Genomic DNA, 21,917 nt, shown 5'->3' with positions numbered 1-21,917 from the left:
TTTCTCAGGGTCACATCCAGTTGGGTTTTGAGCATCAACAAGGATGGAGACTCCATAACCTCCCTGTGCAACCTGGCACCAGGGTTTGATCAACTGTGCTTGAGCTTTCATGGAAGTCCTGTCAGCTCATTCCTCAGCAGGTTGAGGTCCCTCTGAACAGCAGCATGAGCCCCTGGCCTATCAACTACTCCTCCCAGCGTTGTATCATCTGCAGACCTGCTGAGGGTTCACTCTGTTGCATTGTTCAAGTTGTTGATGAGTAGGGTAAACAGCAGTGACCCCTGTGGGTCTCCTAACTGCTCCCAACTGCTGCATCTGTTCTTTTGTTGTTAACTCAATGGCTTTAAACTGAAAGGAGGTAGATTTAGATTAGATATTGGGAAGAAATCCTTCCCTGTGAGGGTGGTGAGGCACTGGCACAGGGTACCCAGAGAAGCTGGGGCTGCCCCTGGATCCCTGGCAGGGTTCAAGGCCGGGTGGATGGGGCTTTGGGCACTCTGGGCTGGGGGGATGTCCCTGACCATGGCAGGGGGTGGGATAGGGTGGGCTTTGAGGTCCCTTCCAACCCAAACCAGCCTGGGATTCTATGACTGTCTCATAGACAAGGGAATCTTGCCTTCTTCTACCTTAGATGCCAAACTTAGGTTATGTGAAAGTTGCCCATGAACTTCCAGAAAGACAGTGGGCTGGGGTAAAACACCCTCTGCTGATCATGCAGGAAATACTGCATGGCAGACCCACCCATGGAGACCTGGGGACTCACATCCCCCTGCATCTCCAAAGGACTCTGGTTTCTCAGCACCAACATGTTTTAAAACAGGCCAGGTTTACAGGCCACGTGGGACTGACTGGAAATACTACCTTCAGCAACACCTCACTTCTGTTAGATTATCTTTGCCTGGTCCCTTGGCCTTTCAGCCAGGGCTGCCAAGAAAGGGGATCAGCTGGGGAGAGCAATAAAGCATTACCACAAACTTTGTGAGAGAGCATCAGCATCACAGAGTCAGAGTCAGGTGGTGTGTTGTGAACAAGAGGTGCAGTTGTATGTTACAGAAAACAAAACATGCACAAGGAGCTGAGGGGTTTTTATAAGCTGTGACTACACAGGGTAATTCAGACTCAGACACTCCCTACAGCCAGCTACAGCCCAGAGCCCTTCAGTCACACAGAGAAGCTTTTCCAAGACATTTCCCTATGGAAACCTCATGAGATTCAGGAAAAAAAAAAAAAAAATCACTAATCATGAGAAACAATCCAGGAATGAAGCTTGTGCTTTCATGAGTGCAGAGCCCTCTCTTGCTCCCAGCTGTTTTTGGATGCCCTGCTCAGTGGCTGTCACACTGCAGGAGCTGGGTGAGTGTCAGGACAATGAGCTCTGTGCCTCTCAGCCAAATTTTAAGCATCACCACTTGAAATGCTGCTGAGCTGCTGCTCACACAAGGTCATTCCTGCAAACACCTGTCATTGTGCTCCTCCAAATGTTTCCCAGGCCACAGTTTGCTGTTCCCTGGAAACAGGACTGCTGCTGGCTTCTCAGACTCCTGGCTTGACCACCTCTAGCATGGGCAGTGAATAGGGCCACGGGGTCTGTGTGCCTCTGGGGACATGGGTATCAGGACAGAGCTCAGCTCTGTGATGATTAGGAAACTGCAAAAACATGAGCCATTCAGTCCATCTGCCCTCAGCAGACACTTTGCATTTCTCTGCTTCATGTACACTTCAGGGAGACCAGTAAGCATGCATGGAAGGAAAAACCCAAACCTTCTTGTGCCTAGCATGTTTTTGCAGGCATCTGCCTCTGTGACCGCCCCTCACCTCGTTGCTGAGGTTCCCATCTCTGCTTTCAACACACAGATTTCTCGGCAGGAAAAGATGTTCTACTGAAGAGTTCATGGATTGGTAGCCCAGGGATGGGGGGAATCCCTGGGCAGGCAGAAATCCACAGACTAATTCCAGACCTATGAAAACTAACTTTGAAAACAAGCCCATCATCCATGTGCTTTAATTCCCCATGGAGGCAGTCACTGGGAAATGACTAATGAGCTACAAATCAGACTGTTAAAATACCTGTGCTAAACCAACAGCCTGTGTTTCCCCCATGTATCATCTGCAACCATTTGATAATGTTTTGTGTGAAAGAAGACATACTGCACTAGTTGAGGTGAAAGATCAAGCCAGACCAACATGCTGGCTCTGGCAGTGGGAGGACACTGAAGGAGACCATGAGCTGACCGTTTTCTGCTCTGATGGACTCCCTGGAACATCCTCAGTCCTTGTGCTACAAAGGTGACCCCTCCACCCCCCATCCTGTCTCATTCTCAATACCTGTCCTGACCATTATGAGAACCAACATGTTGAAGTGCCCTAGTTACAATCTTAAACTGTTTATTTTTCTGTTCTAAATTATGCTACAGGAACTGAAGAATTTTGACCCTCAACTTTTAAAAGTCACATTTGATACCAGTAAAATCCAACTTTCCTATTTATGGAGTATCCTTCTAAGCACTAGATGTTTTAAGCACCTTACAGTTCCAGGCTGAAACCCTTCTTAGCTTAAACATAGTAAATAACTTGCCTGTAAAGTCAAATACTCCATTTTAAATATTAGCAGCTGGTAGCACCAGCATATGTTGACTTTATTATGGATTATTCTCATGTGGCACAAATAGCAAGAATTGTAGAGTTTAAAAGTAAAAGCTTCAAATTAATCTTTAAAGGCTTTAACCAAATATCAAGGCTTTTCCTGCAGAAGTCTAAATAAAATCTTTATCTGTGCTTAGAAGCTCATGCAAATGTATTCAAAACGTACTCTCTGGATCTCTTACCATGGCAGATTGGAAGCTGCTAAAACAAATACAAGATCATCAGATCGGGCCAAGCCATCCATCTGCACCAGTAATTCTGTTTTCATCCGCCGACTTCCTTCGTGCTCGCCACTGCCAAGATGCAGAGAAATGTCATTTGCTCAGCGCATTAAAGTAATCATCTTTATTTATACAGTGTCATTCACAGCAACTGAGCCCTTGTCACAGTTTTGCCCCAGTTCAAAGCATGATTAAGCTCCATTAGCTAACATCTAAGCATTAAAATCAAGCTTTCTAATGGTTACTTAAAAGGGCTCTTTTCAGTGCTTTAAAGTCAGGAGAATTTAGTATTGCTGAATCCAAAGGAAATGCTCATTTTTATTTTTTCCCCTCACATTAATCTCCACACAATGCTGATGTTTACTGGAAAGCAGCTAAGGCTTTGACTGGTTGATTTAGAAAAGGGAAATTTTGTGTGGTAGTTGCCACCCCATAACTAACACCTATTTGGGACAACCACTGTCATTTTGGTGTGAGTCAACGTGAAGTGGCCACACCAGGATACCACCTACTTCTGAGCTCAGTATTATGCAAAACATTCTATTGAAAGCAAACAGAAAAATGTGCTGTACTGAAAGGGATTTAAAAATGGGGCAGCAACCACCTGGAAAGGACCCTTCCTCAGAAACAAGAAGGCAAACTGAGAGCGCTCAGAATTCTGACCCTGATACAGGTAAACAATTTTGCAGGAAACTTGAATTCTTGGTCCCAGATGTGGAGTTCTTGGAAACTCCTGGATGAAAACGCAGAGAAAACATCAGGGCCTTGGGTGGCAAGGGCTAAAACTCATGTGTAATGGCTTGTTTCTGGAGAAGCATCTGCACATCCATGCTATGTCGTTTAGTAAGGATATGGAAAAATGACTGCATACTCTTACATTAAAAATCCTTATTAAATTATATTATCCAGTGATGTTAATGAGAGCTTTTAAAATATATATATATGAAGGCAAGAATGGCCCCTGATTTATAGCTATTAACTGACAATTATTACAAGTTGAATCTCTATGATATGGCATACTCTCTTGAAACATCTTTATGTGCATATAATTTACAGTACATAAAACCCTCTGTAATGGGCTCCTAATTGTTATAACAACATTTCAACACCTTCTCTCCCATCCCTAACCTTTTCAGTCTGTCTTTAACTACAAACAGTCTACACAAGGGATGGCAATAATAATATCCAGCATTCCTGACAATGCCACCAAAATTTGTCCCATTAATGCCAATGACATTCTGCTGTGTACACTCCATCTCTTACCCTGCAGCACCTAAGCCTGTCCAAAGTGTCACAAAACCAGCTGCTTCTTATCCATTTCTAACAGGTCATCTGTTGTTTCCCTGCCACTGCCTTTATTCCTACTTCAAATCCCTTACTTTAAAGAACAGCACTGCTGCTTGTACACTCTTGCACCTCCCTCCCTCTCACAGTCGTGCTGCACCCATAACTCCTTGCTGATCTTCACACAACCTGACTTTCTTGCTTGCTTCTCTGCTGCTCTCACCTACTGTGAACCAAACCACCGCTGTATCTCACTCTTTCAGTCCCCACATGCTCCCATGGAGCAGTACTTTTGGAGCCAACAGGCATTCTGACAATAAGACACTCCAAGGTTTCTAAAGCTGACAGCAGAACTAAAGAAAAAAGTAGCTAAAAAGTCATTTAAAATTACCATTCTCACTCAAAGTAATTATCAGGTCTAATAAAATTGGGAAGACAATACTTTCAGGGAGTCAGCCATGCTCCTGGTGAAGTTTATAGCACAACCTGAGGCTTTAGTTTAGCTGGGGCTGGTTTCTAACAGGGACACTGTATGGTTAAACGTTGGTCAGCACACGAACATGCAGCTATTGAAAAGATGCAGTAAAAGAGGGAGAAATACTCTCCCAAAGCCATAAGAAGTGATCTCATCAGTTACCCAGAAGCAGTGCCTCTTTGGCTCATAACTGACTCCAGCTCATCCAAGAAAATTGTGGAAGGAGCATGGTACCGGGCAAGCTCAAACAACACCTGTTCAGAGAGAAGAATAAATGTGAAAGAAAAGATAAATTAACACACACACAGACACATCAAAAGCATTAAGGACTGCTGGCATGGAGGATAAGTAACAGTAGCCACATTCCAAGCTTCTAGGACAAAAAGGGCTGAATGCTGGGAAAAAGCTGTGGGTAGGCTGAGGGTCCCCGAATCCTCTCAAATTCTGAAAGGTTTGTAAAGGAGATATAAAGAACACAGGCTTGTAATCCTGTCTTTATATGTAAATCTTTCTGGCTAAATCCTATCAGAGTACCCTGTGACTAATGGGATACAAGAAAATGATCCATCAGAGGATTCTGGGAACTCCTAAGTTGTCACCAGAGATTAAACATCCCTCTTTTGTTGTTGGTCCATTTGTGGTTTTTTAAATAAGGATTTGAGAAAATAAAATTTAAAAGTCAGCTGGGGCACAAAGGTAGAAAATGGGCTGATTCTCATGATAAGAATCAAGCAGGTTTGTTTTGGGTTTTTTTTTTTTTGCATTTTCCTGGTGAAAATAAACATGCACTGCTTGAACAATCTAAAATGTATTATTAAGGTGACAAAAAAAATCTGGGTCTGCCCTTGGGAGAAAGAAGTTTCATCTGTGTTTCTGTAGACATGGAGAGGCAGCAAGTACATATTGTTGGGTCTTCTTCAGTGAACAGTTCCTTAAGTTTGTAAATAAATATCCTTCACATTATGTATTAATCCAGCACCTTTTAATCCAAACACTTAAAAATTTATAAATAAATAATTTTCTGCTCTTTGGATATGAAGCACAGAGTTTAAATTATCTGCCCAGAGCCATAAGCAGTTCATGACCAGCCTACACTTCTATAACAAACCTAAAATATAAAATCATACCAAGACAGCTAAGAACTGAGGAAAATGGGGTGAGCAGACATGCCTCCAAATGACCACAAAACCCACATACACCTCAGAAAATGCCTGCACCAGCCTCACAGGATTTCAGAATACAAATTCACAGAGTACTTTTCTTAGAGCTGTCCCAATCCACACTCTAAACTAAGGGTGAAATGCCACAAATTCAGTGTCACTGCAGACTCTGCAGCATGTTCACAAAGCTCCTTCTAGATCGTGGTGTGAAAAACCAGACCCTTCTGTCCCTACTCCTGCCAGAAGGGAAACTTCTATGAAGCTACTGAGACAGATGTCAAGAGGATCAGTGACACAGGAGGTGAATGCCAGAAGAAAAATACACCATTTTAAAAGACACACAAAGAATAATTATGTTGCAGACACTGCCTAAATTTCAAGAGAGATTAACAATGCTTGTAATGCTGTTTGCAATCTGTTAGGGTTATTCATTTTCAAAAGCTCTCCATCTATCTGCAGTGTAGCATAAGAGATGAGAGTACAGGAAGGCCCAAAGCTTGTGGATTTCTTACACTGAAACGATGGACATTATAAGGATTAGGATGGGCATCTTAGGGCAAAGATGCTACACCTGAACCTCTGAACAGTTCTGTACCACAGCTGAACCATGCATACTGCTGGCATTTGAAAAAAAATATACTTACCATCAAACTTCCTTCCTTAAAGCATTACATTTGTGTTTGGCTGAAAGATCTTTGTGACAAGAGAATTCTAGAAGGCTAAGAATAGTGAGGAATTTGGGAATCTAAATAACAGTTTGTAGGGAGCCTAGGAGCCAACCCTTGCAGATATGAAGTGCTTTGAAGGGGTCATTAAGCACACACTACTTTAGTTACGAACTCTGCTTGCCTGTCTCTTATTCAGTGAGTCAAAAGTCTTTGCTGCCTTCAGGACATCTTCTTCCTCTTACATTACAGAACTAAAACTCCATGTCAAGAACCCATTGTGAGATTCCTGCAGAAGTGATGTGATTCCCATGTTAAGAGCTAGACAGTCAAATGATTTGTCCAAGATAGGAAAGATTATGAGTGGCAGAGGAACTCTCACTGTGTTAAACTCCAGTTCTTTAAGTGGGAACCTGATGTTGGTTAAAGTATAATGAATAAAATGATTCTTACCCTGACAAGTTTTTCTGAATCACCCCTCCATTTGCTGACAATGGTGGATGCTGATATGTTAAAAAACGTTGTATTGCATTCTGTGGCAACAGCCTTAGCCAGTAAAGTTTTTCCAGTACCTGCAAACAACAGCATTGAAAGAATTCAGTTTCTAAAGAAACACAATGGAAATGTTTGGATAATTCCCCTCATACTACTATCAGTCAGATAAAACCACTAAAACAGAAAATTCATGGAAGCACAGGAGGGTTTGGGTTGGAAGGGACCTTTGAAGGCCATCTAGTCTACCCCCCTGCCATGGACAATGACATCTGCAACCAGATCAGGCTGCTCAGAGCCCCGTCTAACCTGACCTTGAATCTTTCCAGCCATGGGGCATCCACCACCTCTCTGGGCATCCTATGCTTCACCTCCCTCAGTGTAAAAAAATGTCTTCCTTGAACCTAGTCTGAATCTCTGTTCTTTTTGTTTAAAACCATTACCCTCTGCCTATCACTACAGGCCCTACTAAAAAGTGTGTCCCCATCTTCCTTTTAAGTCCCCTTGAAGTATTGAAAGGCCCCAACAAGGTCTCTCTGGAACCTACTCTTGTCTTCTTCAGGTTGAACAAGCCCAACTCCCTCAGCCCATCCTGACAGGAGAGGTGCTCCAGCCCTCATATCACTTTGTGGCTCTTACAGGATTGTCTGGAGAAACTCAGGTAATACAGCACTGCAAACCCTTTCATCAAATTCTGAAGTACTACATGTTTGAAAGGTCAGATGCATTCTGTGGCAAGTAGACCCAAACATTCACAGGAATAAATGGTGTTTGCTGCTGCAGCAGCCTTTGCAACCTGGCTCAGACAGTACTTGTGCCCTCTGTCCCCTCCGAGCCAAACTCATGGTGGCAGTGAGTGTCTCAAAGTGGAACAGAGGGAGCAGCCAAACTGTGATGAGATGGAAAACACTCAGCTAGCACATTTCCAAAACACATCCCAAATGCAGGACATTTTCCTTGAGAAAGGGAGTCTATGCCAGGTTTATTCACACTCTGTACTGTCAGGTCAAGCCAAACTTGAGTTAAATGGCCCAAGCTGAGTAAAAGCAGAGATATAACATGAGTTCTCCCTCCTCTAATTAGTTTAAGTACTGGATTTTTTTTTTTGAAGATTCACATATAAAAATAGCCAAGGGTTGTGAGAAAGGCAAATGGACAGGTTTTAGAGTGAGAGACAGACATCATCCACCATTATCTTCTATTACTTCACATTAAAGAGCATGTCCTTTATCAACACGTTTGATCTAATTATTATTAATGATTTATCTGTGGGACAAAACCAGAATTAGTGACAAACAAGTGGATATGGCACAAAGTTTTTCATACCTGGTGGCCCATACAGCAATAACCCTTTCCAAGGAGACAGAATGCCTGTAAACAGCTGTGGGTACTGTGTAAAGGAAAAAGTGATTCAGGGATTAAAAATGTATCATCTGTTACAAAATACAAATGATTCTTAGACCCCTAAGCCCCCACTGCTCCCAGGGCATTCAGAAAACCTAAGAAATGTGAAGAGAGGCAACCCCCCCCAAACTATCTAATCTGATGTGAGTACTGAGAAGAATATTGTATTTACCATCTGAAATTAAGTGAATTATTCAAATGCAATTGGTTTGATGACTCTTCTGTAAGTCATTTCCCATGGAATTAATACAGACCAAATTCAGCACCTCTCACATTGTCAAAGGGAACAAAGAATAGGAGCCAAAACATAGGAATTTCAAATTGAAAGGCAATGTGCACACCACTGTCAGATGAAACAGGAACAGGTCTAACATGAACTGCCTGCAAAAGGACAGAAATAGTGAGAACTCTAAAATATCACTGTAATTACAAGGAAAACAGTAATGAGCCCAACACTGGTTTTCTCAAAGCTGTTTGGCACCTTACCCTTATGGGATAAACAACTGCTTCCTTGACTAGTCTTTTAGCTGCATCTAGTCCAATAATATCACCCCACTTCACATTTGGATTATGGAGATAAATGTCCTGCAACATACAGAGCATCCTGTTAATAAAATATCTTCTGCACTAGGATAACGACCTCTGGCAAAGTAAAAGAATGGACTCAGTTATAAAGTAAGAGTACTATTAGGCAACACAAACTCTATTATTTAACCCTACATACTAGGGACCTCCCAAGAGGAAAGCACACACAGCAGTCATTTCTACAGAGCTGTTACTTTGTGCCTTGCCTGCCCTCAGGCACCTGGCTTCCTGAAGAGCACAAACACAGCCAAATGTGTATGTTGAACAGATCTGCCTCTCAGATCTGTTTTCTGTTAGCTTGTTTTAGTACCCAGCTGACACATGAAGAGCTATCATGACATGAAGGTTCACCATCCCTAATGTTTTGTCTCTGGTGATGGCAAGTATTGGATGTTTAAAGAAGAATAAGCAGTAAGAGTGACACCTGGGTTCACATCTACATTCACCAGAATCTTCAACCAAGGGACTTTGATAGCTAAAATTACATCTTAGTCTTCGAGTTCAAACATCCTTTGACATGCATTCTTCCCTGAATTTCTCTTACCTCTTTTGTGAACATGCTCATTCTGTAGCAGTGAGCTCCACACTTTAATCATGAGTGGCATGAAAATACTTGTGCTTGATTTAAACTCAATGCTTTATGGCTGCACCTATCACTTAGGTTATTACTCATGTTCTAAGTAACAGTGAAGAAACCACTATTTACTCCACACTATGCAAGATTTTATATGCTGCAAGGAAAGGTGCAAGAAACTCTGTAACAGGAGGAAAATCTCCCCCTAAGCATCTATCAAAAGATAGTCGGTAATTAGTCTATGCCCTGAAGCGCTCACTAAATTAATTTCATTTAATTCATCAAACTTTCCAAATCTTCTGTGAATCTTTCCATTTGCCCTAGTAATATTTGGTGGCTTTGTGTTCCAGAGGCTAATTATTCTGCAGAAAAGTATCACATCCTCAGTACAAATACTTGGGATAAATTCTGCTCTCCAATAAAAACAGGCAGCCCCCAGAGACTGAAGAAAAATTACATGCTTATATCCATGGGGAAAATTTGATTTAATACAATTAGAAAAATTATCTAGATAGAGTAGATTACACTTTCCCTTTCTATTAACAGTAAATTAAGATGAATCAGATTTATGATACTAAGTAGAGACTTCCATAACTGTTTCCAAATTAAATTATACTGTGATGTGAAATAGATACCACATGCTATTTATTTTTATTGATTTACACAGTGTTGATTACCATAGCAACTAGGAACATACCAGCACAATTTAAAAAGCACACTATAACGGAGGCTAAAGCAATCCCATTGCTTTCTGCTAAAGTAGCAGGAAGAACAACACTATTTTAAAGGTTTACCATAAATTAAAAACCAGGAGGAAATTTAAATGAAGAATTCCCAGTTTGTCCTGGGATTGAGTGGGTTACTGAGGCTGCCTTTGCAGTTTCTGTACTGGGATGAGTCTCTAGTAAGAGCATCTCTCAACTGTGCCAAGCAAGAAAAGACAGGGAGTTCAGATCATGCAGGCAGAGCAACACTGGCCTGGTTTTAAAAAGTCTTGAAAAGGACTGGTCTTAAAAAGAATGTGGGAATATCAATGTATAATTATTTTGGTACATGATACCTAGTAGATACACTCAGAATCAGAACCTTGTTGTGATACCATCCACATCCACACTGAACATAGCCCAGTGCCTCGAATGGAAGCAGCACCCAGAGTCAAATCAAGGTTTTTCTTTACCATTTGATCATCGTTAGATAATACATTAGATAAGAGTTGGTATTAGCTAATATATTTAAATCTTTTTCAGTGAGGTATTTACATTTTCTGTAGCAATAAGAACAAAGGGAAAAGCTGTGACAGTCTCACGGGTACAGCATGATTAGATTACATGTTCCCCATCAGAAAGAAACGGTCTTAATTACTTCCTCAGATTGTGTATCAGACAGACGCGTTGTTACACATGAAGAAATGACTTACTGGGAGCTGCATGATAAGATAAGCAGCTTGCACATTGAAGAACAATCACAGTGACAGTAAAAAGAAACAAACAGCATTCTCAGATGACAAAGATAACCCCATGTAGCTGAAACAGAGATCTGATCTTACTTTGCTTACAACCGTTGCAAGTTCTCTCATCTCGTCAGTCATGCCAGTAAAAGCACCAAGGGGCTTCAATAATCGTTCCTAAAAACACAAGTTCCTGTCAGACTTCAGTTATTTTTAACCAGACAAATTATGGAATAGTTTCAAAAAAGTTGGTACATCACAGTAACATCAACTCCTAAAGCTGTAAGAATATGGATAAGAAAGACTTTGAAGTAAGCCATATTTGCAGTAACTTTTCAGCTGACAGAATCTAATAGGGAATAAACATTTAAGTGAACATGCACATGTAGTTCTAGACATGCCCTTCACAGATTAGGAGTGAAAAACGTAACTGTGGGTCACTGCATCTCACACTCTGTTTTGAAAGTCTCTTCAAGTATACCAGTTGCTGAGCAGGTTGGCACCAAGTAAGTTGGATGCACTGTCTAGCGTCAAGGAATGATTATGGAATCAATGAAAGATGCTGCCTGTGTCAAGGAATGATTATGGAATCAAGGAAAGATGCTGCCTGTGTCAAGGAAGGATTATGGAATCAAGGAATGATTGCAGAAAATTCCTCTTGACCACCTGAGCTCTGTTCTTGTCTCAGCTGAGATGATCACTATATAAGGTACTGACTGCAAAGGAACCAAAATTTCACCCTCAGAACTTCTCTTGGTTTCTGCAATTACATTTTTTTTGGGGGGGGGGGCAATCATAAGGTATCATTGGTATTCGTTGCCCACTTTCATGTTCAGAGAGTACAAAACTGTCAACAAATAAGACCATTATCAAGGATGACTGCCCATTCAAGAGGGAAACACATTACTTGGAAACCTAAGCCCTTTCTTAGCACTTAGGAACAAAGACAACATTGTTGCTGTACTTTACTTCATTCCCAGTTAGTAAAACTGTTACTTACCTTCATTGGATGGGAATATGAACAGAAACACTTACTGATGGATCTGGAACACAGTTAAGGCTGTTCAAGGCTATTCCATTCAATGATATTTTGGCAGCATCCTGAATTGTCCCATGGATGTCGATTACCTGGCCCTAAAGAAGAGAATAATGATGCAATATGATTTACCATGATGGCAGACCTGCTGTTAAAATGGCATTGGGCCAGATTTTGCTTGCCATTACAGCAATGAGTTTCCTTGCTGCACATAGAGTCCAAAATATGGTAAAAACTGACCACATAGTCTGTGGTAACAATGGGAAAAGAACACTGAGTCACAGAATCACCAGGTTGGAAAAGACCTTTAAGATCATCAAGTCCAACCGTTCCTGTCCTGTGCTAAACCAGATCCCTGAGCACCTCATCTCCCCTCTGTTAAACACACCCAGGGGTGGGGACTCAGCCCCCTCCCTGGGCAGCCTGTTACAGACCCTGACAACTTTTTCAGTAAAAAATTTTTTTTCGAATATCCAATCTGACCCTGCCCTGGTGCAGCTTGAGCCCATTTCCCCTTGTCCCATCTCCTGTCCCCTGGATGAAGAGACCATCACCCACCTCTCTACAACCTCCCTTCAGGTAATTGTGAGTGGTGATAAGGTCTCCCCTCAGCCTCCTCTTCTCCAGGCTCAACACCCCCAGCTCCCTCAGCTGCTCCTCACAGGATTTGCCCTCCAGCCCCTTCCCCAGCCTGGTTGCCCTTCTCTGGACTCACTCCAGGACCTCAATGTCCTTCTGATGCTGAGGAGCCCAGAACTGGACCCAGCACTTGAGGTGCAGCCTCACCAATGCCCAGTCCAGGGGCACAATCCCCTCCCCAGACCTACTGGCCACACTGTGTCTGACACAAGCCAGGATGCCATTGGCCTTCCTGGCTGCCTGGGCACACTGCTGGCTCATGTCCAGTGTGGAGTCACCCAACACCCCCAGGGCCTTCTCTGCCTGACAGCTCTCCAGCCAGTCTCCCCCAGCCTGTAGTGCTGCTCGGGGTTGTTGTGTCCCTTGTGCAGCACTCTGCCCTTGGCCTTGTTAAACCTCATCCCATGGGTCTCAGCCCATCAGTCCAGCCTGTTCAGATCCCTCTGAAGAGCCTCCCTCCCCTCAGGCAGATCAACACTTCCTCCCAGTTTAGTGTCATCTGCAGACTTACTGGGGGAACATTCAATCCCTTCATCCAGGTCATTGATAAAGATGTTGAACAGAACTGGACCCAGGACTGAGCCCTGGGGGACGCCACTCGTGACCGGCCTCCAGCTGGATTTTGTTTCACATGTCAGTCAGTGCAATAATTTAGCTGCAGAGCCTCTTATCTCATTCAAGAATTTGAAATATACCTTCAAGTTTAGCTATTACCACTGGATTTTAAAAAGAGAAATATCTGAAATACTATTTAATGCAAGCAGAGCCTCCCATGCAAAGAACTACTGCCTGAATCATAAAACTGACCCTATGCTAATTATATAAAAATAGACACAGAAAGCTCACATTTGGTATTTGTGAAAAAAATAATGTGGGGTTTTTTTCTACATCCACATTTCTGTTGAAAAAGCACGTACCAGGTTTCCAGCAACCCTTCTCAGGTGAGGGCCATCTCCTCCAGTTCTGCTGATGGTTGAGATGCTTAAGCCGAAGTCAGATTGTTCCAAAGTAGCTGTGCTGTCATTGCTCTAAAGGAAAAAACAACTGTAAAACACATGTTTAAAAGGGAAGGGGAGGGAAGGGGAAGAGGAAGAGGAAGGGGAAGGGAAACGGGAAGGGAAGGGAAGGGAAGGGAAGGAAGGGGTGGGGAGGGGAGGGGAGGGGAGGGGAGGGGAGGGGAGGGAAGATGAAGCTTATAGGTCTCACAAGAGCAAAACCAAAGAAGATCTTGATGCCTGATTTCTGGGAAAGCACCTATAAATTAAAGCCTTCCAAAGACTTGAACTTGCCTATAAAGATTCATAGAGACTAAAAGGTCTGTTGGGGTTTGCACAGAATATGATTAAGGTAATCCCCATGTGAATGTTGACTCCCTCCCACCGCTGCAGCTAGCTCCTGCTGTGCAAAACCCTTCCCTCCATGGCTGGGGGTATGGGAGCTCTGCTCACCCACTGCTCCAAGGTGGCTCACTACCTCACCCTCCAGCAGCGTGTGTGTAGTGTGTGTTTATCTGTATCAGTCTGTGTGCACGCTGAGGAAGTTAATTTTAGTTTCACATCTGAAATTCTGCACTGCTCGAGCTACACGGTCTCTCCTCTGCCTTCAGTCTGTGTGTCGCAAAGTTCAGGTGAAAAACACCATGTCCATGGTAAACCACAAAAGGTTGAAAATTCACATCACTTGTATTTGCAAGCAAGCAACTGGTGCATGCACAGAACCCTGTTTCACTTGAAGCCCTCGGCCACAGAGCATCTTACGTTAGAGTGTGTTCAGAAAGGAAAAAAAAGAAAGTTAAATTCTCAACCACAAGCAAAAAAACCCTCACGCTGGCCTCACTGTACCCTGTGCACCATTAGAGAAATAGGAGCTTGTGTTTTGATTTCCATGCCATGTTGTCCTTCTGGTCTGGCTAGGGTTGGTCTAGACTGTATACTGAACAGGAGGAGAAGCTAATCTCCTCCTGTTGCAAGGCAAGGCGAGGCAAGGCGAGGGGAGGCAAGGCAAGGCAAGGAAAGGCAAGGCAAGGGAAGGCAAGGAAAGGCAAGGGAAGGCAAGGGAAGGTAAGGAAAGGCAAGGAAATAGAAGAAAGGAAAGGGAAAAGAAGAAAGGAAAGGGAAAAGAAGAAAGGAAAGGGAAAAGAAGAAAGGAAAGGGATAAGGAAAAGGAGAAAAGAGGCTCAATGCTTGCCCAGCAACCCGTTGTTTCTGCTCTCTCTTCTGTAAGGGATGGGAATACAGTCATTCTCACAGCAGTCTTACCAAAATGAGACTCACAGAACTGAAAACTATACAGCCAAATTACTCCCCCAAATCTCAAACACCTTATACAAGAGGAGATGCTTATGACTAACCGCAGACTTTCTCCTTGGTTTATTTGTCTGGCTTTCTGGCCCTGAAAGATTAATCTACTAGTGTTAAAGGGAAAACTCTGCTCTCAGTGGAGGCTGAACAATATTACTCCTTGTCCTCTACTTCTTGCCTGTGACTTGCTCCTCAGCTCACAGAAAGAAAGCACATTCTCCTCAAGTCTGGCATCTATACTCCTTAAACTACATAACAAGTAAACTCCATTAGCCATGCCATTACGAATTGTGTAACTCCCATCCTCTTGCTGCCTGTAGCCTCTCAAAATAAAATCACCTTATTTTAAACTGTAGTGCTGCCAAGATAAAACACATTTAAACCTGTTTGGGGGTCTCCTTGGTGAATGATTTAAATTCTGCTGTACTCCCAGGTGAAGTTTTTGACAACGGTCGTTGCACTGTCTGATGTTTGAGCCTTGGGAGATTCTGAGAAGAGCTTGCTGCCCTAGAGTTAAAAAAAATACCCCTGTATCTTGAAAGGCTTTCACAACTTCTTTTTTTTTTTTTTCCTACAATATTCCAAAAGATTAAAAAGCAGAGTTTTCAAATAAAGCAGTTATGGGCTAACTTTGCTCCCACTGAAGTTAAGGCATCAGTCTCAGTCACAGCAAAGTTCAGTGCTCGCTGCTTTCAGACACGTCACCGTCCATTACTACAGAAGCTTTGTAGATTGTTTGCACCTCTGTTTTGGAAATAAGTCTCTATTTTCCTCTAAAAGACTCAGAAAAATGCAGCACATGGTCAGCAGTGTGACCCTAGGCTTTAGTCTTCCTACAGCATCACAAAATTATTTTACCCATGCTGCATATTGCTTTTATGGGAAAATTTTCTGCACAGAGAATCCCTCACACGTGTCTCTTACCTTCCTGGTCTTCCTCTGTTTCTCAGCTGTGGTTTGTTTTCTGCTGTGGCAAAATTAACATTGAAATGGAAAATAATTAAGGATATAAAAGGGGCAACTATTTTTTCCCCCTTTCAAAAATATTTCTGAGCACACACTAATGAGCTTGGAAATAACAACAGATAAACAGGAACAGCATGATTATAAGCAATGCAAGCTTGCAAAAAATGTTCTGAAGACAAACTGATGCTGGAGAGAGCAGCTTGGCTTCAGGCTTGTTACATTTTAGGCCCATTCAGTCCTTGGTTTCTTTGCTGACATTTTAAAACCAGTATCATTTTCACTGCAAAATGGACTCTACCAGAAATTAAATTAAATTAAGCCCAATAAGCTAATTTAATATATCACACACAATGCTTATTTAATGCTACTATTTTTTTTTCATTGCTGAAATGGAAAATAAGAATTTGCCTTATGCCTCTTAATAGCAATTTTATCATGTTCAATATACCAAGAGCGCATAAATGTCATGGTTATACATACAACAGTTATCAAACTATGTTATTTTTCTGCATTTATGTAATTGGAAAGATTTTATGTCATTGAAAATCTTTGTTTTCACAAAATGTCAAACTCACAAAGCCCAGATGTGACCTCATAAAGCTGTGGGTTTGTATCACACTATCACACACCTAGCTGCTCTGAAATACATCTCCTGCTAGTATTCTCTGTACCATGATCTTGCACCCAGATTCTCACATGGTTAATGTAAAATAACCCTTCCTGAACAGCTGTTTCACTGAAGGAACTGGGGGACATGGTGTATGTGAAGCCTACACGTGAACCTCATGATCCTGGGGTACTCCCACAGCTGCAGTTCAGCGTGGAGATGAGTTGGTTGTGTAGCTCTTGCTGAGAGCACTGCAAAGAATTCACTGGGAAGGGTGGGTGTTCAGGAAGGGTTATTTTACATTAACCATGTGAGAATCTGGGTGTCTAGAGGGAGGGGTCAGACTCTTCTCAGTGGTGCCCAGTGACAGGGTGAGGGCCAGTGGGGCACAAACTGGAACACAGGATGTTCCATCTCTGTATGAGAAAAAACTTCTTCACTGTGAGGGTGAGGGAGCCCTGGGACAGGCTCCCAGGGGGGTGTGGAGTCTCCTTCTCTGGAGAGATTCAAGACCTGTCTGAATGCCTCCCTGTGCCACCTGCTCATGGTGATCCTGCTCTAGCAGGGATGTTGGACTAGATGATCTCCAGAGGTCCCTGCCAACCCCAACGAATCTGTGAATCTGCACACTATGATCTGAGCACAGACACAGTTTAAGGCAGGTTGCAGACCATCAGGCAGCAGATTATCAACAGAGATACATGCAGGAGGGAGGCTGTTTAGGCTTCAGGGAAGAAGGATGATACATCCCTGCTGGCATGGCTTGAATTCTGGGCTTGGGTAATGGCTCAGTACCCCATGTCTGACTGGCTTTACTGACCAAAGCACAGGTACTGAAAAGCTTTTATGTGCCCAAGAGATTGACTGGCTTTTTGGGAATTGTTCATGGACCAGTCTTGCCTACCACTCAGTTTGACTAAGTATGATGTGATAAATGCTTTGTAATACATTTCCCTTCTTGATTCATAACAAATCGCTTCTGTCTTGTCCTGCAAGGCTGCTTCTCTTTGTATCAACACCAATCAATAGGTTCTAGTCCTAAATCTCTTTTTCATGCAGATGATGTTTGCTCCCAGCTAGTACTGATCTGCTGCATCACTGTTAATGTAATGAAGACTAGTAGCTTTAGCACATTTCACTATATAGTAATTTTATTATATCAATATGTTTCATTTACCTGTGATTTCAAAGTTGCTGGCAGCCACATGAAATGATGACAACTGCTGAGAGATGTTCCCTGGCCAATCATCCCCTCCTCTGATGATTGTATTTTTCTTACCAGACAAACAAGTTGGAGCTTTCTGTGCCCTCCAAGCTCCTCATAACTGATTCTTACATAGTTGTTCTTACAGGTTCTAAAAGTTACATTCTGTGCTCAAGTCCAAAACCATTCTGGCTCTCAGGGTCACAACAACATGCTCACATTATGATTCTATAGCACTCATTTATAGCTCAGACTTTAAGTCCTTTGGGGCAAACAAACCTACTGTTTGTTTGCCACATCATCTTTAGTATATGAAAATGTGCAAGATAAATGGTGAATGAGACTAGTGGTGATAAACTTCTAAGCATAGCTTGGGTGAACTAAGATACAGCATTTAATTTATTTTAATTTAAAAATTAAATCCAAAATAGAACAGACTTATTATTCTCCCCCCATGAGAAGAAAGCTAAGATATCTAAGCCATAACATTTTGTACTTGTATGACACTTTTCAATATCATAGTAGCTTTTAAAAGACAAGTATCACCTTCCTGTTCCTTTACATAAAAAGAGAGGGGAAAAGGACTCAAAGCCCCATCTCTCAATTCTTATGTCCTATGTGCTAGAGCTAGAGTGCTCTCTCTGTAAGAGAGTTCAAACATTAAACAACAACATAGACAAAAACTGTGGTGAGTACATCAGACAAATATACACATTTTAGGCTTTGAGAAACAAAAGCTTTCTTTATGGAAAACAGCCACATACCAGTGCCAAGGACCCTTTTGGTAATTTTAGGATACTTTTGAAATTTCACGAAGTAGTAGCTTTCATATTCCATCAAAATTGTCTCAAGATCAATGTTGTCACAAACTTCAAAGCCACGTAAACTTAATTTTGTCTCTTGTTCCAAAGCATTTGCAGCATCGACATACCTGGTAATTTAAAAAAAAAAAACCAAAAACAAAACAACAAACAAACAGAACAGCATCCAAACACACACACACACACACACAAAAACCCAAATCAGCAAAAAGCTGAGAAAGCCATTATGTTGATTTTTAAGAGAAAAAGCAAACTATATCATTAGTAACTATACAGTATTTTTAACCTCTCCACAACTCTATCTATTATAAAAGCATAAAGTATATTTAAAAGCCATTTTCTGATTGGTCTATTTTTAAATTATATAAGATAACTGTGTTCCAGAAATTGACAAAATTTACCACAGTAAACTAGTAATATATGTAACACTAGTTTACCTCTTCCTCACATCAAACCAAAGGGCCCTGCTGTCCATGCACCCAACAGAGGACAGGAGGACACACTACAAGATGTCAGACATGCACAACCCCACAAATGCCAAGCACTATTATTTAAAAAGACATACCCTTCCTCCATTAAATAATGCAAAATTAGAATGAGGAGATTTTTTCGACGAGCTTCTGTTCGCATCTCATCCTGTGAATTAAGACAGAACTCTAGATCAAATGTAATATTCTCTTTATTGCTGTAAACAGCATCTAAATGTAGCCTGTGGAAACAAACAAATTAAGACAACAGCATGTAAGAACTGTAAAACAACTCACTGTTAATAAGAAGTAAAGTGGTTTCCAACATAATTTTTCTTACACATTATCAGGGCTACTGGATGGGTAGAAGCCTAGAGAAGAGAAAATTACTCTGAGGCTGAAGAATGAACTTACTCCCTTTACTATGGTTATGGATCTCAGGGTGCTGTGAATTTCAGGGGAGGACTCTTGCAAACCTCATGCACAGCATCTCCAAGGGCTATGCAAGGAAATCTTGTGCTCCAGCGTGGCTGAATCCTTCTCTCTAGAAACTAGAAACCTGTTTTCCAAATGCTTGGAGAAGGGAGGGTGGGGAACACAGCTGAGACCCATGGGATGAGGCATATCAATGCCAAGAGCAGAGTGCTGCACATGGGACACAACAACCCCATGCAAAGCTACAGGCTGGGGGAGACTGGCTGGAGAGCTGTCAGGCAGAGAAGGACCTGGGGGTGTTGGGTGACCCCAGACTGACCATGAGCCAGCAGTGTGCCCAGGCAGTCAGGAAGGCCAATGGCATCATGGCTTGTGTCAGACACAGTGTGGCCAGTAGGTCTGGGGAGGGGATTGTGCCCCACGTACTGGGCATTGGTGAGGCTGCACCTCGAGTGCTGGGTCCAGTTCTGGGCTCCTCACCATCAGAAGGACATTGAGGTCCTGGAGCGAGTCCAGAGAAGGGCAACCAGGCTGGGGAAGGGGTTGGAGGGCAAATCCTCTGAGGAGCAGCTGAGGGAGCTGGGGGTGTTGAGCCTGGAGAAGAGGAGGCTGAGGGGAGACCTTCTCCCCACCTCCCCTGCCCTGCCAGGAGGGTGCAGAGAGGTGGGCGATGGTCTCTGCAGCCAGGGGACAGGAGATGGGACAAGGGGCAATGGGCTCAAGCTGCCCCAGGGCAGGGTCAGCTCAGCTGGGAGGGAAAAGTTCATCCCTGAAATAGTTGTCAGGGCCTGGAACAGGCTGCCCAGGGAGGGGGCTGAGTCCCCACCCCGGGTGTGTTTAACAGAGGGGGATGAGGTGCTCAGGGATCTGGTTTAGCACAGGACAGGAACAGTTGGACTCGATGATGTTAAAGGTCTTTTCCAACCTTGTGATTCAGTGAACAGGTCTGGGACCTGCATAACTACGCTACAAAGACCAGCTGTATACTGCTGGCACCTTCCATTTAATGGACCTTGATATGTATATACATAACAGATGAAATACAGAGCACTTGAAGAATTAGTATTTTGGGATAAGACCAGACTTGTTTAACACAGGAGGGACCAAAGTCAGCTCCTGACACACAGAAGCCTGTCCCATGGATTTCTTCACACAGACTGGAGAGCAAAAAGGCCTTCACAAATGGTTCAGTAATAAAAACAAGGCAGCACAAGCCATCTTTGCCATCATTCAGTAAAGCTACACCCAGGGGAGCATACAGTGCAGTATCAAATGTGGCAAAAGGGACACTGGAAACAGACATCAAGATCTTAAGATACTGGAATGAAGTCTTACTCTGATGTAATATGCCTTCTACACTGTGGAAAGCGCTAAGGAATGTTGCTTTTGCAAACTGAAAAATGTTATTGTATTCTTTACTGACTTAAAGGACTCAGGCTGCCTCATCAGAGATCCTGCGTAGGGAATTTAGGATAGCACATAAAATAAGGGGGAATACTGTTCTCAAATAAGGGTTCAATTTGAGTACATAGCTCTGCTAAAAGATACAGATGATCCTGGACAATGAGATAAGGGGTTAAATCGTGACTGAGGACATGGGCTGGAATTTAAGGAAATCAGGCTCAACGAACAGGCTTCAATCATGTTGATTGTACATCAAGTCAAACAGGAAAAACGATGTGGGGTCTCGATGTGGGGTCTCGATGTGGGGTCTCGATAAATCTAATCATTTTGATCAGGAGTGAACAAACCTTTCACAAAATTAACATGTGCAATCTGAAACCTGTATGGAGCTTTGACTTCCTTCAGCCCTAGGCCCTGTCAGTTGCCTGGAAAGTTAAGATAAAGACAACTACTTGCCAGTAAGCAGTTGTCCCAGACAAAAGGACTCCTACATTTAAATTTTCTTCACCAATGGAAGTGGGAATGTCCCAGACATGCCATGTGTATTATATTGTGTACTGCTGTGGATGGGGCGCCTTGGCTGAGCCTGTAAAATCCATAGTTAAACAGAGGAAGGAGGTGAAAGGTTCAACCTGAGGAAGACTCCAAACCTTCATCGCTGAGACCCCCGACGACCACTACCACAGGACAGTGCGCAGACGCAATTGGGAGGAGTTTATGGAAACCACCTCTTGGAACTCATCTTAATAGGAAGCTGGACAGGTGATGAATATGTATAGATGTATGGTATAAAAGTGCTGCAAGCTCTGACCAAAGGTGTGCCTACTTTGTTGGGTCACCTGCTCTTGCAAGAACGTATAATAAATTACTGCTCCACTACGTGTCTACCTTCAGTCCTGTTTTTAGGACCTTTGTCATTTCTAACATACACCGAGTGTCTGCAGAGAAGCCCTGAGGTTTTAGGGTCATAACAGATGTTGCTACAAGGAAAGCTCTAGAAACCAACATACTGACTCTGGTCTGTCTCCCTGGGATCTGAAGCTGGGGCCACAGAAGAAGCAGGTATGGCCAAACCCACATTTAGGCAA

The 21,917-nt window shown here is 42.8% G+C and overlaps 1 protein-coding gene across 1 annotated transcript in view; it reads right to left on the bottom strand.

The window, feature by feature from the left end:
• KATNAL2 (katanin catalytic subunit A1 like 2) overlaps nt 1–21,917 on the bottom strand; it is a gene marked incomplete at both ends in the record, with an annotated part of 35,055 nt that overhangs the window by 7,303 nt on the left and 5,835 nt on the right. Inside the window, 12 exons of the mRNA XM_084278252.1 lie at nt 2,826–2,936; nt 4,786–4,877; nt 6,902–7,020; nt 8,267–8,330; nt 8,831–8,929; nt 11,050–11,127; nt 11,986–12,084; nt 13,543–13,653; nt 15,309–15,432; nt 15,850–15,892; nt 18,467–18,633; nt 19,089–19,159. Coding sequence (XP_084134378.1) covers nt 2,826–2,936; nt 4,786–4,877; nt 6,902–7,020; nt 8,267–8,330; nt 8,831–8,929; nt 11,050–11,127; nt 11,986–12,084; nt 13,543–13,653; nt 15,309–15,432; nt 15,850–15,892; nt 18,467–18,633; nt 19,089–19,159 — 1,178 coding nt within the window. The remainder of the gene's footprint in view (nt 1–2,825; nt 2,937–4,785; nt 4,878–6,901; nt 7,021–8,266; nt 8,331–8,830; nt 8,930–11,049; nt 11,128–11,985; nt 12,085–13,542; nt 13,654–15,308; nt 15,433–15,849; nt 15,893–18,466; nt 18,634–19,088; nt 19,160–21,917) is intronic.

Source organism: Gallinula chloropus (genome assembly GCF_964237585.1).
Source record: "Gallinula chloropus genome assembly, chromosome: Z".
Taxonomy (NCBI): domain Eukaryota; kingdom Metazoa; phylum Chordata; class Aves; order Gruiformes; family Rallidae; genus Gallinula; species Gallinula chloropus.
Note: the sequence above shows the minus strand (reverse complement) of the source record. Positions and strands in the feature narration are given on the sequence as shown.